Below are 18,753 nucleotides of genomic sequence, written 5' to 3'. Positions count from 1 at the left end.
AACAGGGAAAGGGGTATTACTCCACGCTGTTTGTGGTACCGAAGCCGGACGGCTCGGTGAGACCCATTTTAAATCTGAAAGCCTTGAACACTTACATAAAAAGGTTCAAGTTCAAGATGGAGTCACTCAGAGCAGTGATGGCGAACCTGGAAGAAGGGGACTACATGGTGTCTCTGGACATCAAGGATGCTTACCTCCATGTCCCAATTTGCCCTTCTCACCAAGGGTACGTCAGGTTTGTGGTACAGAACTGTCACTATCAGTTTCAGACGCTGCCGTTTGGATTGTCCACGGCACCCCGGGTCTTTACCAAGGTAATGGCCGAAATGATGATTCTTCTTCGAAGAAAAGGCGTCTTAATTATCCCTTACTTGGACGATCTCCTGATAAGGGCACGGTCCAGAGAACAGTTAGAGGTCGGAGTAGCACTATCTCAAATAGTACTACGACAGCACGGATGGATTCTAAATATTCCAAAATCGCAGCTGATTCCGACGACACGTCTGCTGTTCCTAGGGATGATTCTGGACACAGTACAGAAAAAGGTGTTTCTCCCGGAAGAGAAAGCCAGGGAGTTATCCGACCTAGTCAGGAAACTCCTAAGACCAGGCCAGGTGTCAGTGCATCAGTGCACAAGGGTCCTGGGAAAGATGGTGGCTTCTTACGAAGCGATTCCATTCGGCAGATTCCACGCAAGAACTTTTCAGTTGGATCTGCTAGACAAATGGTCCGGATCGCATCTTCAAATGCATCAGCGGATAACACTGTCTCCAAGGACAAGGGTGTCTCTCCTGTGGTGGTTACAGAGTGCTCATCTCCTAGAGGGCCGCAGATTCGGCATTCAGGATTGGGTCCTGGTGACCACGGATGCCAGCCTGAGAGGCTGGGGAGCAGTCACACAGGGAAAAAATTTCCAGGGCTTGTGGTCAAGCATGGAAACGTCACTTCACATAAATATCCTGGAACTAAGGGCCATTTACAATGCCCTAAGTCAGGCAAGGCCTCTGCTTCAGGGTCAGCCAGTATTGATCCAGTCGGACAACATCACGGCAGTCGCCCACGTAAACAGACAGGGCGGCACAAGAAGCAGGAGGGCAATGACGGAAGTGGCAAGGATTCTTCGCTGGGCGGAAAATCATGTGATAGCACTGTCAGCAGTGTTCATTCCGGGAGTGGACAACTGGGAAGCAGACTTCCTCAGCAGACACGATCTTCACCCGGGGGAGTGGGGACTTCACCCAGAAGTCTTCCACATGATTGTAAACCGTTGGGAAAAACCAAAGGTGGACATGATGGCGTCTCGCCTCAACAAAAAACTGGACAGATATTGCTCCAGGTCAAGGGACCCTCAGGCAATAGCTGTGGACGCTCTGGTAACACCGTGGGTGTACCGGTCAGTGTATGTGTTCCCTCCTCTTCCTCTCATACCAAAAGTACTGCGAATCATAAGAAGGAGAGGAGTAAAGACTATACTCGTGGCTCCGGATTGGCCAAGAAGGACTTGGTACCCGGAAATTCAAGAGATGCTCACGGAAGACCCGTGGCCTCTACCTCTAAGACAGGACCTGCTCCAGCAGGGACCATGTCTGTTCCAAGACTTACCGCGGCTGCGTTTGACGGCATGGCGGTTGAACGCCGGATCCTGAAGGAAAAAGGCATTCCGGATGAAGTCATCCCTACCCTGATCAAAGCCAGGAAGGATGTAACCGTACAACATTATCACCGTATTTGGCGTAAATATGTTGCGTGGTGCGAGGCCAGGAAGGCCCCTACGGAGGAATTTCAACTGGGTCGATTCCTGCATTTCCTGCAAACAGGACTGTCTATGGGCCTCAAATTAGGGTCCATTAAGGTTCAAATTTCGGCCCTGTCGATATTCTTCCAAAAAGAACTAGCTTCTGTTCCTGAAGTTCAGACGTTTGTCAAGGGAGTACTGCATATACAGCCTCCTTTTGTGCCTCCAGTGGCACCTTGGGATCTCAATGTAGTGTTGGGATTCCTAAAATCACATTGGTTTGAACCACTCACCACTGTGGACTTGAAATATCTCACATGGAAAGTGGTAATGCTGTTAGCCCTGGCTTCAGCCAGGCGTGTATCAGAATTGGCGGCTTTATCCTATAAAAGCCCTTACCTAATTTTTCATACGGACAGGGCAGAATTGAGGACTCGTCCTCAATTTCTCCCTAAGGTGGTTTCAGCATTTCACTTAAACCAACCTATTGTGGTGCCTGCGGCTACTAGGGACTTGGAGGATTCCAAGTTGCTGGACGTAGTCAGGGCCCTGAAAATATATGTTTCCAGGACGGCTGGAGTCAGAAAATCTGACTCGCTGTTTATCCTGTATGCACCCAACAAGCTGGGTGCTCCTGCTTCTAAGCAGACGATTGCTCGTTGGATTTGTAGTACAATTCAGCTTGCACATTCTGTGGCAGGCCTGCCACAGCCAAAATCTGTAAAAGCCCATTCCACACGGAAAGTGGGCTCATCTTGGGCGGCTGCCCGAGGGGTCTCGGCTTTACAACTTTGCCGAGCAGCTACTTGGTCAGGGGCAAACACGTTTGCTAAATTCTACAAATTTGATACCCTGGCTGAGGAGGACCTGGAGTTCTCTCATTCGGTGCTGCAGAGTCATCCGCACTCTCCCGCCCGTTTGGGAGCTTTGGTATAATCCCCATGGTCCTTTCGGAGTCCCCAGCATCCACTAGGACGTTAGAGAAAATAAGAATTTACTTACCGATAATTCTATTTCTCATAGTCCGTAGTGGATGCTGGGCGCCCATCCCAAGTGCGGATTGTCTGCATTACTTGTACATAGTTATTGTTACAAAAATCGGGTTATTGTTGTTGTGAGCCATCTTTTCAGAGGCTCCTTCTGTTATCATGCTGTTAACTAGGTTCAGATCACAAGTTGTACGGTGTGATTGGTGTGGCTGGTATGAGTCTTACCCGGGATTCAAAATCCTTCCTTATTGTGTACGCTCGTCCGGGCACAGTATCCTAACTGAGGCTTGGAGGAGGGTCATAGGGGGAGGAGCCAGTGCACACCAGCTAGTCCTAAAGCTTTTACTTTGTGCCCAGTCTCCTGCGGAGCCGCTATTCCCCATGGTCCTTTCGGAGTCCCCAGCATCCACTACGGACTATGAGAAATAGAATTATCGGTAAGTAAATTCTTATTATTATGAACATAACGTCTTCTGACAGATGCTGTGCACCCCGTGGAGTTACATACTCCTCTAAGCCAGTGTGGTCCGTGGCGGACACCGCAGCTCGTGGCATCTGTTAGAGGGTGGCGGCTTGCTGCTGGCGTGTGCACACATAGTGTGGACTACGAGAAAAGACACACACAGTGGATAGCATAAAACTGTGTCATTGCTTTTATATAGTTGTCTACCATAGAGCTTCATTGTAGTCCCTTTCCTTTGACAGAATTGTTATGTTATTAAATATATATAGTATATTTAATAACATAACCACAGCAACATTTGTGTGTCTCTATGAAGTGTAATAGCATCTTAGCAGGAGATATTACAACGCAATTATTAAAGAAAATTTAGTTTTATTTTATAGGTTAATAAATATAAACGCATGACATTATTCAAAGGTTAAGTGGTGTGCACTTGTTGCTGACCGCAATAAGAAGCATTGGAGGAACCTATAAACCAATGATGGCTAACCTTGACACTCCAGCTGTTGTTGAACTACACATCCCAGCATGCCCTGCATCAGTTTTAGCAAGGCCAAATAGCAAAACTGTAGCAGGGCATGCTGGGATGTGTAGTTCAACAATAGCTGGAGTGTCAAGGTTAGCCATCACTGCTATAAACTGGTAATATTGTTACCACCTGTTAGGATAATATTTCATGTTGGGACAGGGATGTGGATGATGTTGCTGGTGTTGTATTAGCAGTTATGGTTCTTGCACATCTCTGTGGTAAATTTTCACTTCGCTTCCAGTAATATTTTGAAGTATTTGGTGCATAGCCCATTCAGCTCTCCATAAAATGGACTGGCCATTGTCTGGCACCATATTCTTTACTGATGCGTATGTAATTCTGGAGTGCTGTATTATCTCTTCCAGAGTTTAGAACCTAATTCTGGGGTGTGTTTCCACATTGTAATTTACGTGTCATGATAGAAGCATTAAGTACACTGAGCATGATTAACATCTGTTTTTCCTTGTTGGTAATTTTAGCTTTATTGCCTGCTCTCTATGTCATTACATTAGTAAAACAGTATGAAACATGCCATTATATGATCTTAATTGCTTTTTGCAGTTTAACCGCTACCATCACTGCTTAAATCCCCATGGGTCTGTAAATAACCTACTGACACTACACCTCTGTCATGCTTAACTGCTCACTAGGCTACAAACTGTCTAATTAACATGTTTATACTGTTTTTTTCTTATTTTATTTTTGTTGTACAGTATGACAAATGTTTAATAAAATGAAAACCTGTATTAGACGAGGTCCCTGTTGACTAACCAGTATATTTCTATTCTTGAGATTTTCTCAGGATGCAAACTTTATTGTCTCATTGAAGCATTGTATTAAAGGTAAAATACATATTTTTGTAAACTTTATAATTGTTTTCCTTTTTTTTTTTTTTTAGGTTATACCAAAGTTTATTTCTTTGTTGCTGCATAACAGAAAATGGTAAGTCTCTGTGAGAACATTTTTGTAGAAGATATCCTTGATGATAGCAGAGACCAATGATGCTGTCCAGTTAATAATTTCACAGATATGCATTTGTATTGCAAAGTGTTTCTTGCATTTACGTTAGATTTTATTGCAGTGTTAGCAGTAACAAACTGGTGGCTTGTATGCCCCCATATTTCAGCCATAGGCGCCTACAAAAGGCAGAGCTTATCAGACTAATGGGTCTATTCAGTTGGTGCTGTTTTAACGACAGTCTGAAAAAATTGCACTTTTTGACAGAAATAGGTCAAATTTGCATTCAATGACAGTGCTGTTTTTCCGACAGTCTGAAAAACCGGCACTTGTCGAAAACCACGTGGATCGGCTGATTAGCCGTGGAGCCACGTGTTTTGTCGAATTAGTGGCCAATTCCGACAGGATTTTGGCCCGTTTTCGACAATGCTGATTCGACTACAAAAAAAGTCGGATCAGCATTGTCAAAAACGGGCAAAACCTGTCAGAATTGCCAGCTAACTCTCCAACAGTCATTGAATAGACCCCTAAACCTAGGTACACACTATACAATTAATGGGATGATTTGACAACAATCTTGTGATCGGCCTGTTTTTGGTGTAGTGCGTAGGCATGACCGTTTTGGTCAAACAACAATAAAACGGTCCAAGAGCGGCAGAAACGCACTGTTTCCATTATTGAATTGGTCAGACTTGCTAGAAGATATTGTCCAAAAGGTCCCGATATTGGGGGTCATTCCGACCCGTTCGCACGCAGCGGTTTTTCGCTGCGGTGCGAACGGGAGCGGAATGCGCATGCATGGCGGGCACAGTGCACGTGCGCGACGTTGCCCGGCGACGGGTCGGCGGGTTACGTTGCGGCTAACATCGGGAGCGGTCGCAGCGGCGACTGCTAAGAAGATTGACAGGAAGGAGGCGTGGATGGGCGGATCCGGACCGTTGATGAGCGTTTTCGGGGAGTGGTGAGTAAAACGCAGGCGTGTCCAGGACAACGGAGGGCAGAGGTGTGACGTCATCATCATCGCTGGATCCATCGCACAGGGTAAGTATGTCCAGGGCTGCTCTACTTCTGCTTGAAATTTTTTTAGCTTAGCAGGGCTGCACAAGCGATCGCAGCCCTGCTAAGCTAAAATACACTCCCCCATAGGCGTGGACTGTTAATCGCAGCAGTAGCTAAAAGTTGCTGGCTGCGATCAACTCGGAATGACCACCATTGTGCAGTGCGTGTGCATTCTCGTTAATCTGCCCATATTTCCTGTGATTTATCTTGATTATCACATTCTCCTTGTGGGCAGACACATGCAAATTCAATGTAGTGTGGCAGAAAATATGTGACTTAAAAGAAAATCGCTTAGTGTGTAGTGCCGATGGGCAGACACATGCAAATTCAGTGTAGTGTGGCAGAAAATATGTGACTTAAAAGAAAATTGCTTAGTGTGTAGCGACGATATCAGGACCTTCTATCTCTCTCTCTCTCTCTGTATATAATAGACTGATAACTAATGTGCGTGTGTGTGTGTGTGTGTGTGTGTATATATATATATATATATATATATATATATATATATATATACTTAACTGCAATCACAGGACAAAAAGTGTGCGCTGTGTATGATAATTGTACAACATGTTAGTGCACTGCTTCCCTTGCTGAAAGTTGCTGCACTGTCTCTTTAGCAGTTCAGAGTATCAGGGGCTGTACAAAATGGTCATCCCTTTATAAAATTCTAAACATTCCACGTTAGACTGGTAACAGGTTCTCCATTAAGCAATCTGTCTTCTATTATAGGCTAGATGCTTAAGTGATTAGATGACTTAAGGTGGGTACACACTAATAGATATATCTGCCGATCAATTGATCTGCAGATATATCTATGGACGGATCGAGCAGTGTGTTCAGCATACACACTGCCCGATCCGTCGGGGACTGACGTCATGAACTGGGCGGGCGTGTACACACGCCCGCCCAGTTCAGCTGTCAATCACCTCCGGCCGCCGCAGCTTGTGTACGGGCGGTCGGCCGACCGCCCCGTACACACACAGCGACGCACCAATATATCGGTAGATATATTGGCCGTCGGCTGTGCTGCGGGGCCGACGCGATACGTCTGTGAACGACTGAGTTCACAGACGTATCGGCCGTACACACTGGCCGACGGTCCCGCGATATATTGGCCGTTCAAGAGAACGGCCGATATATCGACCAGTGTGTACGGGCCTTAAGAGTTTGCTTATCATAATGAGCCCTGCCCCTTTCCAGCCCGTGTATGTTTGTGTCCTTTCCAAAACTGAAAGCCACAATAGCTGGACCTCACCGAAGGTGATCTGAGAGGTTGAACCAACTCCTATTAAAAATATAAATGCCCATTTAGACATTTAACACTGTTACGATTTAAAATGCGCCCTGACTTAAGTGCACCCTCGCATTGCTGCTTGCGCCGTGCTAAGGTACAAAACAGCATTGCGGTACTAGTTTTATCGGATTTCTGCTCGCACCTCAGGAGAGGTGCAAACGGAAAACCTGTAGTCGGACCTAACAGCGCACTGAATTGAATCGACCCCATAGATTGTAACGTCAGGAATCTCTGACATCTCCCTCTGCGTTAATTCCCAGTCTTATTATATCTGTGTTTATTCTCAATTACATTACGCTGTGAAGTATGATGGTGCTAGGTAGATGTTGATAGTAGTAATGTTTCCACCTCAGATGGTTAGGATTTGTCTGTTGCTTGCCTTTCAGTTCTGTGTACAATGTTTTCCTGACCAGATTTGTCATGTGATCAAAGTCACTATGTTTAATGGGAGGATATATATTAAAGGTAATTTCTCTAGGATCCATAAGGGATATTGTGGTATAGACTGGGTCCAAAGGAGCCGATGCACTTTAAATTGTCTTCACTGGCTGTGCTGGCTCCTCCCTTCTATGCCCCCTCCCACAGGCAGTTTAGAAAAAAGAGCCCTCAGGAGAGGATGCACATCTCTGCAGCTCCAGAGAGTTTTCTTCAGTTTATTTTAAAGCTTTATTATTTTCGATATGTTGTTTGGAAAACAGCATACCTGCACCGTGGGAGTTGGGGGGGGGGGGGGATTACCTGTCTCTTCAGGCGTCGGAACCGCATCCCCGCTGCAGGACCGCCACCCTGAGAGGTTCTTGTACAGCGGGGCACTGCGCCTTAGCTGTCGCAATCGCAGCACGCCGAACACCCCTAACAGATGTCTGAAGGTGAGAAGAGTGGGGAGTACAAACCAGGGTCCCCGCTAGGGGGTTCCCCCGGTTCTTGGTGCGGAGCAAACGCAGGGACGGCATTCGGAACTCTCCCTGGGGGGGATCCGCTATAGCCCCCTGCGTACACTGGCCAGCGGTAGTGAAAACATGTATCTTTACATCGTTTTACACTCTGTGGGAGACATTGCCAGTATAAAAAATCTACATAGCTTGGGCACCATTACAGGGGGCGGAGCTTCCTTTAGACCGGGACCAGCGGCATTTTGGCACCTTCCTCTGCTTACAGCTGCAGCAGCAGGCACACACAGATTCTCCAGACAGGATACGCAGGAAAACTGGTACAGGGGTGTAGCAAAGGGGGAGAGCCGCTATTGTACGCAATCTATGTCCTGAAAAGGACAAAAACTCTGGTGTTACACCATGATAAAACAGCTTGCAGTCTCACTGGGGCTGCTTAGCTTGGGTATGCTGTTCCTTCCTCTGTCTCCCTCTCATATACAGTTAGGGCAGGCTTGATATTATATTACTTGTCTGTGTGTAAGTGTATGTAAGTGTTGTCTACTGTAAACATGGTAAAACACCAATCATGCAGTGTATGTCACACCAGATTCTCTCCCTGGACATTTGGTTCCATATCATATGAACAATGCAGCCAGTACTCACAACTCAGTGAGGGGGTAGGATGGAAGGAGGGAGGGGGGGGGGGGGGGGGGGTGATGTCAGATATGTCATCTTAGCTCACTGCTAATACTCAAAAGACTCAACAACTGTAGCAGGCCGTTGCAGACCTAGCTGCAAGGGCAGATGTTCAACAGCCCCGCTGATGAGGAGATACAGGAGGAGGGGGAGGACTTGGATCCTGTTACTGGGGATTCCCCTTCTGCACAGGGTATTGAGCCCCTCATTCCTGCCATACGGGACGCTTTAAAACTCCCTCTAGAGGACGCTGCAGCACAGCAGTCCTTTTTCTTAACACAGAACAAACTCCGTGTCACTTTCCCTGATTCTGCGGAACTGGATGACCTGTTTAAGTTAGCCCGGAGAAATCCAGATAAGAAATGCCAAGTGACAAAACGATTTTTACACACTCCTGAAGGCAGGAAAATCGGGGAAGAACCCCGGCCGTAGACGTATCAGTGTCTCGCCTGTCTAAAAAGGCTGTGCTACCAGCTCCGGGCTCCTTTACCATAAAGGACCCTGGGGATATGAAAATAGAGACTACACTGAAGTCTATTTACACAGCGGCTGGTATATCATCATGTCCGGTCATAGCGGGTTGCTGGATGACGCATGCCATTCATACGTGGGCCACTCAAATTCAAGAGGGCCTCTCGGGGGATATGTCCCTGGTCACTACGGTGACTCTCCTAAAACACATTCAAGACAATGCGCGCGTCCTGTGTGACTCTCTCAAGGAGATATGCAATATTAATGCTAGGACCACTGCTATGGAAGTGTCGGTGCGCAGAGCTTTGTGGTTGCATCAGTGGATAGCGGACGCAGAGTTCAAGCGCAGTGTAGAGTCTCCTACTTTTTCAGGGGATTGGCTCTTCAGGGTTGAATTGGATACAGGGATTTCTAAAGTCACTGCGGGGAAGTCCACGCTTCTCCCCTCTGGGGCCCCGCCGGCTAGACGTTCCTACCCGGGGACGTCTGCCCAGTCCTTTCGGTCTAACAGATTTAGATCTAGGGCCAGAGGTGCCTCCAATGCGACTAGAGGCACCAGAGGTAAGACCAGAAAACCAGCAACCACAGGTTTTTAGGAACAGAGCACCAGTTCAGCTTCCACTGAGGCCTCAGCATGACGGTGCCCACCCACCCGAGGGGATCTCGAGGTGGGAGCTCGGCTGTGTCACTTCAGCCGCATCTTAGAGAGTTTCTGCCAGGATACCTGTGCAAAAGGGGTGTAGTATGGTATGCCGGCGGCCGGCTCCCGGCGACCAGCATACTGGCGCCGGGAGCCCGACCACCGGCATACCGACAGCGTGGTGAGCGCAAATGAGGCCCTTGCGGGCTTGCTGCGCTTGCCACGCTATTTATTCTCCCTCCAGGGGGGTCTTGGACCCCCACGAGGGAGAAAATCTGTCGGTATGCCGGCTGTCGGGATTCCGGCAGTCTGCATACTGAAGACCACCCGGGCAAAAGACCTCATTTCTGCTGCGGGGTACACTGGGCTCCACAAGGATAGACATTGGGGTGTAGAGTAGAATCTTGATCCGAGGCACCAGCAGGCTCAAAGCTTTGACTGTTCCCAGAATGCACAGTGCCGCCTCCTCTATAACCCCGCCTCCCTGCACAGGAGCTCCGTTTTGTAGTTGGTGCTGCAGTAAGCAGGCACATAACAGCGGGGCTGCTCCAGGCAGCCCTAAGAAGAGCTTTTTTTGAAGAAAAAAGTGAAGACTACAAGGGCAGCAGCGGTGGTAAATGTCAGAAGACATTCACTGCTGCAGCTCTCCCCAGCGGCGCTGTACACTCCCGAGCCCTGGTTGCCGGGTAACTACAGCAGGAGGCTCCGGTTTTCTTCACGTCAGGCACACACGACGGGGGCTCTACGGGATCGTGTGGCTGCGCTTCGGGAGGTGGTGAGTGGGACCCGCTTGCGGGACCCGGTCTTTATCGCGATCCGGCGCGGTCAGTGGGAGGCGGGCCGCGTGCGCTGGCGGTGGACACTGTGGCAGTACAGGCGATCCCACTAGATCACCAGGGCATGGCTGCAGGTCAGGTTTTCTCTCTAAACCATTTTCAGTAGCCCACAGTACCCGGTGGTTTTGCCAGCAGGGGGATAAGGCTTAGACCTGAAGCCCCTCCGACAGCCCCAAGGCGCCATTTCCCGCAAATGTTCCCGCCCTGGAGTTGCATATCTGTCTCTCCCTCACTCCCTGTCAGTGTCTGGGCGCCATTATCTCTCAGCTTCACTGTTCCTGGGACTGCTTGGTCAAATCCTCCTGTGTAAAGCCGCCTGGTTGTCAGTGCTGTGACTTTACATGACACTTAAGTATTCTACCTGCCTTTTTAGAGAGTGCTAGTTAAGAAAGAGTGCATTTAGTCAGGGTTTTCTAGTACAATTACCCTGTGATATATATCCAGTACTTACTGTGTAGTGTTATATCTATTGACTATATAGCTATATTTATAAGCTAGTCCAGTGCAGTATTATTGTTAGTAATAACCTCTGCATTATACAAACTGTGACTATCTGTGTGTGCATTAGATAGCTGAGTGGTTTCCATTTCGTGTCTTTCACTCAACTTGCTATCCCTATATTCTATAACCTGAGGGGGCTTGGTGCTTCAGGTTTTATATTGATATAGGATTTTCACAAAGATATACTTTAATACGTATTTTTCTCTGTGATTTAGTCACCATATCTCTCCTTATCTCTGCTGGTGCTGACTACACTGCGCAGGGGTTTGGGTAAGAGGTATTGTGCTGCTGCCAATTGTACTGTGTTACCTGAAACTGCAAGTTATATCATGTCTGCTTCTGAGGGTAACGGTTCTGGGGCTGAACACACTGCCAGTGTTGCTGAAGCCACAGATCCCTATGAGGAGAATATAGCAGCTGTGGGCTCAGGTTCTGGGGGCTCCTTGCCCCCCAGTGGGACGGTGGCAACGGCGGTACATAATGACCCACCGTGGGCTGCTTTTTCCACGCTTCTACATACACTAGTTAATAAACTAACACCCCCTATGGGACCCCCTATGCCGGTACAACCGTATGTGGTCCCTGCAGCTAACCCGCCATGGGCGGACGATTTATCTGCTCAATTGAAGAAGTTGAACCAGTCCCTGACTACTAAAAAGTCTGACCATCGCTCGCCTAAGCCCAAGGGTTCCTCTAAGCGAGCGCTTGTCTCCTCATAATCCACTGCTGTCACTGACACCTCGTCTGATGAAGACGGCACTTATGCTGACCCCACAGGTTCTGACTCGGATTCTGCTGATGGGGAGGGTAGTTCACATGTGGATGTTCCTGATCTTTTGGAGGCTTTTAAATTAATTCTACAGATTACGGATGATCCCGAGCCATCCGTCCCTCCTAAGAAACCAGATAGGTTCAAGCGTCAGAAGGTGGTTAAACAAGTTTTACCTCACTCTGACCACCTAGTGGATATACGTCAGGAACCCTGGGAAAACCCGGGTACGAAGTTTTCTTCTCAAAAGAAGATGCTGACTCGCTATTCCCTCGCACCAGAGCTGTCTAAGAATTGGGAAACGCCTCCTCCAGTAGACTCACATGTGGCTAGGATGGTGGTTTCCTCAGCTCTACCTGTCACTACCGTCACATCTCTAAAAGAGCCTACGGATAAACGTGTGGAGGGTTGTCTGAAAGTGAATTACACCCTCACGGGTGCTGCACAAAGGCCCACTATTGCAGCGACATGGGCTGCAGGGGCTATTGAAGCATGGGCCTTGGAGTTGGAAGCTGAAATCTCCTCTGACCATGCTAGACAATGCTTGTCATATATTGTCACATCTTCTCGCTATATTAAAGAGGCGGCTTCTGATGCCGGTATCCTAGCAGCCAAGGCCTCTATTGCGTCAGTCCTGGCTTGCCGGATATTGTGGCTGAGATCCTGGTCTGTGGATCTGGATTCTAGAAAAACCCTGGAGGTACTCCCTTTCAAGGGAGATATTCTGTTTGGGGAGGACTTAAATAAGATAGTGGCTGACTTGGCTACTGCCAAAACTGCCTGTCTGCCAAGTACCGCTCCTTCTGTGTCGAAGGCTAAAGGTACTTCCTTTCGCCCCTTTCGTCCTTCAGGTAAAGCAAAAGCTCAGGCGTACAACAAGCAGGCACGCACTTCCAAACCTGGTAAGCCAAAGCCCAAAAGAGCCTGGGCGGCCCGTCAGCCAGCTTCCAAGGCCAATAAGCCTGCCGCATGACGGGACGGGCCTCCCCCTGGGGGATCCCAGGGTGGGGGGCCGGCTTTTAGGGTATACCCAGGAATGGTTGAAGACCACTTCAGATGCCAGGGTACGGGAAGTCGTCACTCGAGGTTACACCATAGCCTTCAAAAACCGACCCCCTCATCGATTTTGCCAGACAGACGTCCCGTTGGACCAGACAAAGGCAAACACTCTGCATTCGGTGGTACAGACCCTCCTGGATACAGGAGTAGTAGTACAGGTGCCTCTTGCGCAGAGGGGCCGGGGGTACTATTCTCCGCTGTTTCTAGTCCCGAAACCGAATGGGTCCTCCCGGATCATTCTCGACCTCAAGGCATTGAACAGGTTTGTGAAGGTTTCCAAGTTCCGTATGGAAACCCTTCGCTCTATAGTTCTGGCCTTGGAACCTGGGGACTACATGGTCTCCCTGGACATACATGATGCTTACCTGCATATTCCTATAGCAGCGTCACATCAGCAATACCTGAGGTTTGCTATTGGCAACCTTCATTACCAGTTTCGGGCGTTACCTTTTGGTTTAACAACGGCTCCGCGAGTCTTCACCAAAGTCATGACGGTGGTACTCCGCCGTCAAGGGGTCAGGATACTGCCGTATCTGGACTACTTGTTAATCCTGGCAAATTCCCTGGAACTTCTCCTACGTCATCTAGATATGACGGTCCGGTTTCTACAAGCCCACGGGTGGCTCATCAACTGGAAGAAATCCTCCCTGATCCCTGCTCAGAGCATGGTGCATCTGGGAGCGCTATTGGACACTAACAACCAGAGGTTGTTCTTGTGTCAGGAGAAAGTCCTGAAGCTTCAGGACAGGAGTCGTTGCTTCCTTTCTCGTCCGCAAGTGTCGATACATTCGGCGATGCAGGTGCTGGGCCTAATGGTATCAGCATTCGACATGGTGGAGTATGCTCAATTCCATTCTCGCCAAGTGGGCCGGATCAGGTCTCAAATTATATCATTGACTCCGGAGGTCCGTCTGTCGCTGCTCTGGTGGCTCCGGGACCAACGATTGTGCAGGGGCCGTCCCTTCTGGATATCCAACTGGGTCCTGTTGACGACAGATGCCAGTCTAAGAGGTTGGGGCACGGTACTGGAGCAAAACTCCCTTCAGGGTCGGTCGGTGGACCAAGGAGGAGTCCCTCCTCTCAATCAACATTCTGGAATTGCGGGCGGTCTTCAATGCATTGAACCTAGCCCAGCATTTAATTCAGAACCGTCCTGTTCAAGTGCAGTCGGACAACGCCACCACAGTGGCTTACATAAATCATCAAGGTGGCACTCGAAGCCGTCTGGCAATGAGGGAAGTCTCACGGATTCTACATTGGGTGGAACGCCATCTACCGGCCATATCGGCAATCTTCATTCCGGGAGTCCTGAATTGGGAAGCGGACTTTCTCAGTCATCAGGAGTTACATGCCGGCGAGTGGAGCCTCCATCCAGAAGTGTTTCAACTCCTAGTGGAAAAGTGGGGTCTTCCAGACGTAGATCTGATGGCGTCTCGACACAATCACAAGGTTCCGGTCTTCGGAGCAAGGACAATGGATCCTCAAGCAGCTTTTGTGGATGCGCTGGATGTGCCGTGGAGGTTTCGGCTGCCGTACGTGTTCCCTCCGGTGTCAATCCTGCCCAGGGTAATTCGGAAGTTCAAGCAAGAAAAAGCAATTCTGCTTCTCATCGCTCCAGCGTGGCCCAGACGGCGCTGGTTCTCAGACCTGCGAGGCCTATCGTCAGAGCGTCCAATTCTACTTCCACAACGCCCAGACCTCCTCGTTCAGGGCCCCTGTTTCTACCAGGACCTAGCCCGGCTGTCTTTGACGGCGTGGCTCTTGAAGCTTCCGTCTTAAGAGCTAAAGGGTTTTCTGAGGCGATCATTCAAACCATGTTGCGAACCCGGAAACCGGCTTCAGCTCGGATTTACTATAGGGTCTGGCATTCTTACTTTGTTTGGTGCGCATCTAACGATTATGACGCTTCCAAGTTTAGTATAGCCAAGTTGTTGGCTTTTCTTCAGCAGGGCCTGGACGTAGGCCTGCGTCTGGCCTCCCTCAAGGTTCATATTTCTGCCTTGTCGGTGTGGTTTCAGAGAAAAATTGCAACCTTACCTGATGTGCATACCTTTACTCAGGGTGTGTTGCGTATCCAACCTCCCTATGTCCCGCCTGTGGCTCCTTGGGACTTGTCGGTGGTCTTGGAAGCGTTTCAAGAGTCTCCGTTTGAACCTCTTGGTTCAGCTGATCTTAAGTGGCTTTCCCTTAAGGTGGTGGTTCTGCTGGCTATTGCTTCAGCTAGAACAGTGTCGGATTTGGGTGCCTTGTCCTGTATTTGCCCATATCTGATATTTCACCGTGACCGGGCGGTTCTTAGGACTCGTCCCGGATATTTACCTAAGGTGGTTTCCTCGTTCCACCTTAACCAGGAGATTGTGGTTCCGGCACTTGTTTCTCCTGATCTGTCTCCCAAAGATGTGGTACGGGCTCTCCGTATCTATGTGAAGAGAACTGCTTCCCTTAGGAAATCTGATTCTCTCTTTGTACTGTTTGGATTTCACAAACGGGGCTGGCCTGCTCACAAGCAAACTTTGGCCAGATGGATTAGAATGGTGATTGCACATGCTTATGTGAGGGCTGGTCTGTCGGCTCCTGCTCACATTACGGCCCATTCTACTCGATCTGTTGGACCTTCTTGGGCGGCCCAACGTGGTGCGACCCTTAATCAATTGTGCAAGGCGGCTACGTGGTCCTCAGTGAACACGTTCATGAGGTTCTATGTCTTCAATACTGCCGCTTCCCAGGATGCTTCCTTTGGACGCCGGGTTCTTGTGCCCGCTACAGTGCATCCCCTCCCATAAGGAACTGCTTTAGGACGTCCCCAATGTCTATCCTTGTGGAGCCCAGTGTACCCCGCAGCAGAAAACGAGATTTATGGTAAGAACTTACCTTTATTAAATCTCTTTCTGCGAGGTACACTGGGCTCCACAAGGCGCCCACCCTGGCGCACTTAGCTTCTTTGGGTTGGTATGGCATTAGCCGCTGACACTTCTCCTGTCGTGAGAGTGTGGTGTATGTGGCTACTAACCGTTGTCGTCTCTTTTCCTGCTACTGCATTGGGCTGGTTAACTAAAAACTGAGCTCCTGTGCAGGGAGGCGGCACTGTGCATTCTGGGAACAGTCAAAGCTTTAAGCCTGTTGGTGCCTCGGATCAAGATCCTACTCTACACCCCAATGTCTATCCTTGTGGAGCCCAGTGTACCTCGCAGAAAGAGATTTAACAAAGGTAAGTTCTTACCATAAATCTAGTTTTCTCAGGGCTACAAACTGGAGTTTGAAGATGCTCCTGCCCAACGATTTTTCAAATCAAGCTTACCAGCTTTGGAGGATACGTGTGTTACGCTGCAACAGGCCATCTTAAAGTTGGTCTAGTCCCAAGTCATTGTTCCAGTGCGACTGCAACTACAGGGAAAGGGTTACTACTCCAACCTGTTCGTGGCACCAAAACCAGACTGTTTGGCAAGGCCCATTTTGAATCTAAAATCTTTTGATCCATACCTAAAGGTTTTCAAGTTCAAGATGGACTCCTTACCAGCAGGGATTGCGGGCCTTGAACGGGAGTTCATGGTCTCACTGGATATAAAGGACGCCTATCTCCATATCCTGATTTGGCCACCTCACCAGGCTTACCTGAGGTTTGCCCTGCTGAACGATCACTACCAGTTCCAGGTGCTACCCTTCGGCCTGTCCACAGCTCCGAGGGTGTTCACTAAGGTGATGGCGGAGATGATGTTCTAACTTCGGGTCCAGGGGGTCAATATTGTGCCTTATCTGGACGATCTCTTGATAAAGGCAAGATCCAGGGAGCTTTTATTGCTCCATATAGACCACACTATCCAACTTCTGTCACACCATGGATGGATCACTAATTTACAGAAGTCCCACCTGGAGCCAACTCAGTGGCTCCTGTTCCTGGGAATGTTGCTGGATACTGTGGCCCAAAAAGTGTTCCTCCCAGAGGACAAAGCGAGAACACTCCAGGAGATGGTTCGAATGGTTCTACGGCGTGCTCGAATATCCATCCATCTTTGCATAAGATCATTGGGGAAAATGGTAGCCTCATATGAGGCGATCCTTTATTCTGGAACTTCGGGCGATCTACAATGCTCTGCTTCAGGCCTCTCCTCTACTCAGGGATCACGCGATCCAAGTTCAGTCAGATAACGCCACGGCGGTGGCGTACATAAATCAGCAAGTAGGGACAAAAAGCATGGCCTGCATGCGAGAGGTGTCAGAGATACTCCCCTGGGCAGAAAGAAATGCAAGAGCAATGTCCGCAATCTTCATTCCGGGTGTGGACAACTGGGAAGCGGACTTCCTGAGTCGTCAAAATCTCCACCCGGGAGAGTTGGGGGCTCCACCATCAGGTGTTTCAGCAGATCATCGACCAGTGGTGCTGCCCTCAAATAGGCATGATGGCTTCTCGACTCAACAAGAAGCTTCCCTGGTATTGCTCACGCACCAGGGACAATCAGGCGAGGGCAGTAGATGCGCTGACGTCGCCTTGGCCTTAGCGGCTGGTCTACCTGTTTCCTCCGATTCCATTGATCCCAAGAGTGCTAAAGCGAATCAGGAATCAAAGAGTCCAGGCAATTCTGATTGCCCCGGATTGGCCTCGAAGGGCGTGACTTGCGGATCTTCTGTACATGTCCATCGAAGACCCTTGGCCTCTGCCGATGAGAAGAGATCTTATTCAACAAGGGCCGTTCGTCTACCCAGATTTACGGCAACTTAGTTTGCCGGCATAGAGGTTGAGCGGAACATCCTAGCTCACAAAGGCCTTTCCGAAAAAGGTTATTGCTACCTTGGTTCAGGTCAGGAAGCATCTGACGTCAAAACACTATCATCATATCTGGAGAAAATATGTCTCTTGGTGCGAGGAATGCACGTATCCGCCAGCAGAGTTCTACATGGGACGTTTCTTACGTTTCCTGCAGGCTGATGTGGATAAGGGCTTACGCCTGGGTTCCATTAAGGTCCAGATTTCATCTCTCTCAATTTTGTTCCAGAAGAAATTGGCAGTGTTGCCAGAAGTCCAGACCTTCTTGCAGCGGGTACTCCACATACAACCTCCTTTTGTGCCGCCTACAGTCTTCCTGATTTGAACCTCTGTTGACGGTAGAAGACAAGTACCTCACGTGGAAGACGGTGATGTTACTGGCCCTGGCTTCTGCTAGGCGTGTCTCAGAATTGGGGGGCCTTGTCGTGTAAAAGTCCCTACTTGGTCTTTTACGAGGACAGAGCGTAGCTCATGATTAGGCAGCAGTTCCTGCCAAAGGTCGTCTCTGCGTTCCCCTTAAATCAACCTATTGTGGTTCCGTCTGGTTCTGGAAATTCTGCTCCTCCGGAGGCATTGGATGCTGTGCGAGCTTTGAAGATCTATTTCAAGAGAACAGCTCAGATCAGAAAGACTGATTCCTTGTTTGTGCTTTATAATGCGCAGAAAAAGGGTTGCCCTGCGTTGTAGCAGTCCATTGCTCATTTGCATAGGCTTACTATCCAACAGGCCTATGTGTCGGCAGCGTTACCTGTCCCACAGTCTCTGAAGGCCCACTCTACAAGACCAGTGGGCTCTTCCTGGGCGGCTGCCCGTGGAGTCTCTGCCTTGCAACATTGCCGAGCTGCTACCTGGTCAGGGAAGAACACCTTTGTGAAGTTCTACAAATTTGATACCCTGGCCAAAGAGGATACCCAGTTTGGGCAGGCGGTGCTGCAGATGTCTACGCACGTTCCCGCCCATTCTTGAAGCTTTGGGATGTCCCCATCGTACTAATTCCCCAATGTCCCTTATGGATGCTAGAGAAAATAGGATTTTCAATCCCCTTCCACTGCATGGAACATGCAGAGGTCCTCATTGCCAGTACTTAAAAAAAAAAAAAAATAATAATAATAAATAAATGA

General features: G+C 49.0%; 1 protein-coding gene across 2 annotated transcripts in view; it reads left to right on the top strand.

The window, feature by feature from the left end:
- Positions 1-18,753, top strand: part of TGDS (TDP-glucose 4,6-dehydratase) — a 201,155-nt gene that overhangs the window by 71,670 nt on the left and 110,732 nt on the right. For both annotated transcript variants that reach the window (XM_063953018.1, XM_063953017.1), the window contains exon 8: positions 4,615-4,658. In XM_063953018.1, the coding sequence (XP_063809088.1) occupies positions 4,615-4,658 (44 nt within the window). The remainder of the gene's footprint in view (positions 1-4,614; positions 4,659-18,753) is intronic.

Source organism: Pseudophryne corroboree, chromosome 2 (genome assembly GCF_028390025.1).
Source record: "Pseudophryne corroboree isolate aPseCor3 chromosome 2, aPseCor3.hap2, whole genome shotgun sequence".
NCBI classification, from domain to species: Eukaryota; Metazoa; Chordata; class Amphibia; order Anura; family Myobatrachidae; genus Pseudophryne; species Pseudophryne corroboree.
The sequence above is the reverse complement of the archived record's forward strand: the minus strand, read 5'-3'. Positions and strand labels throughout refer to the sequence as shown.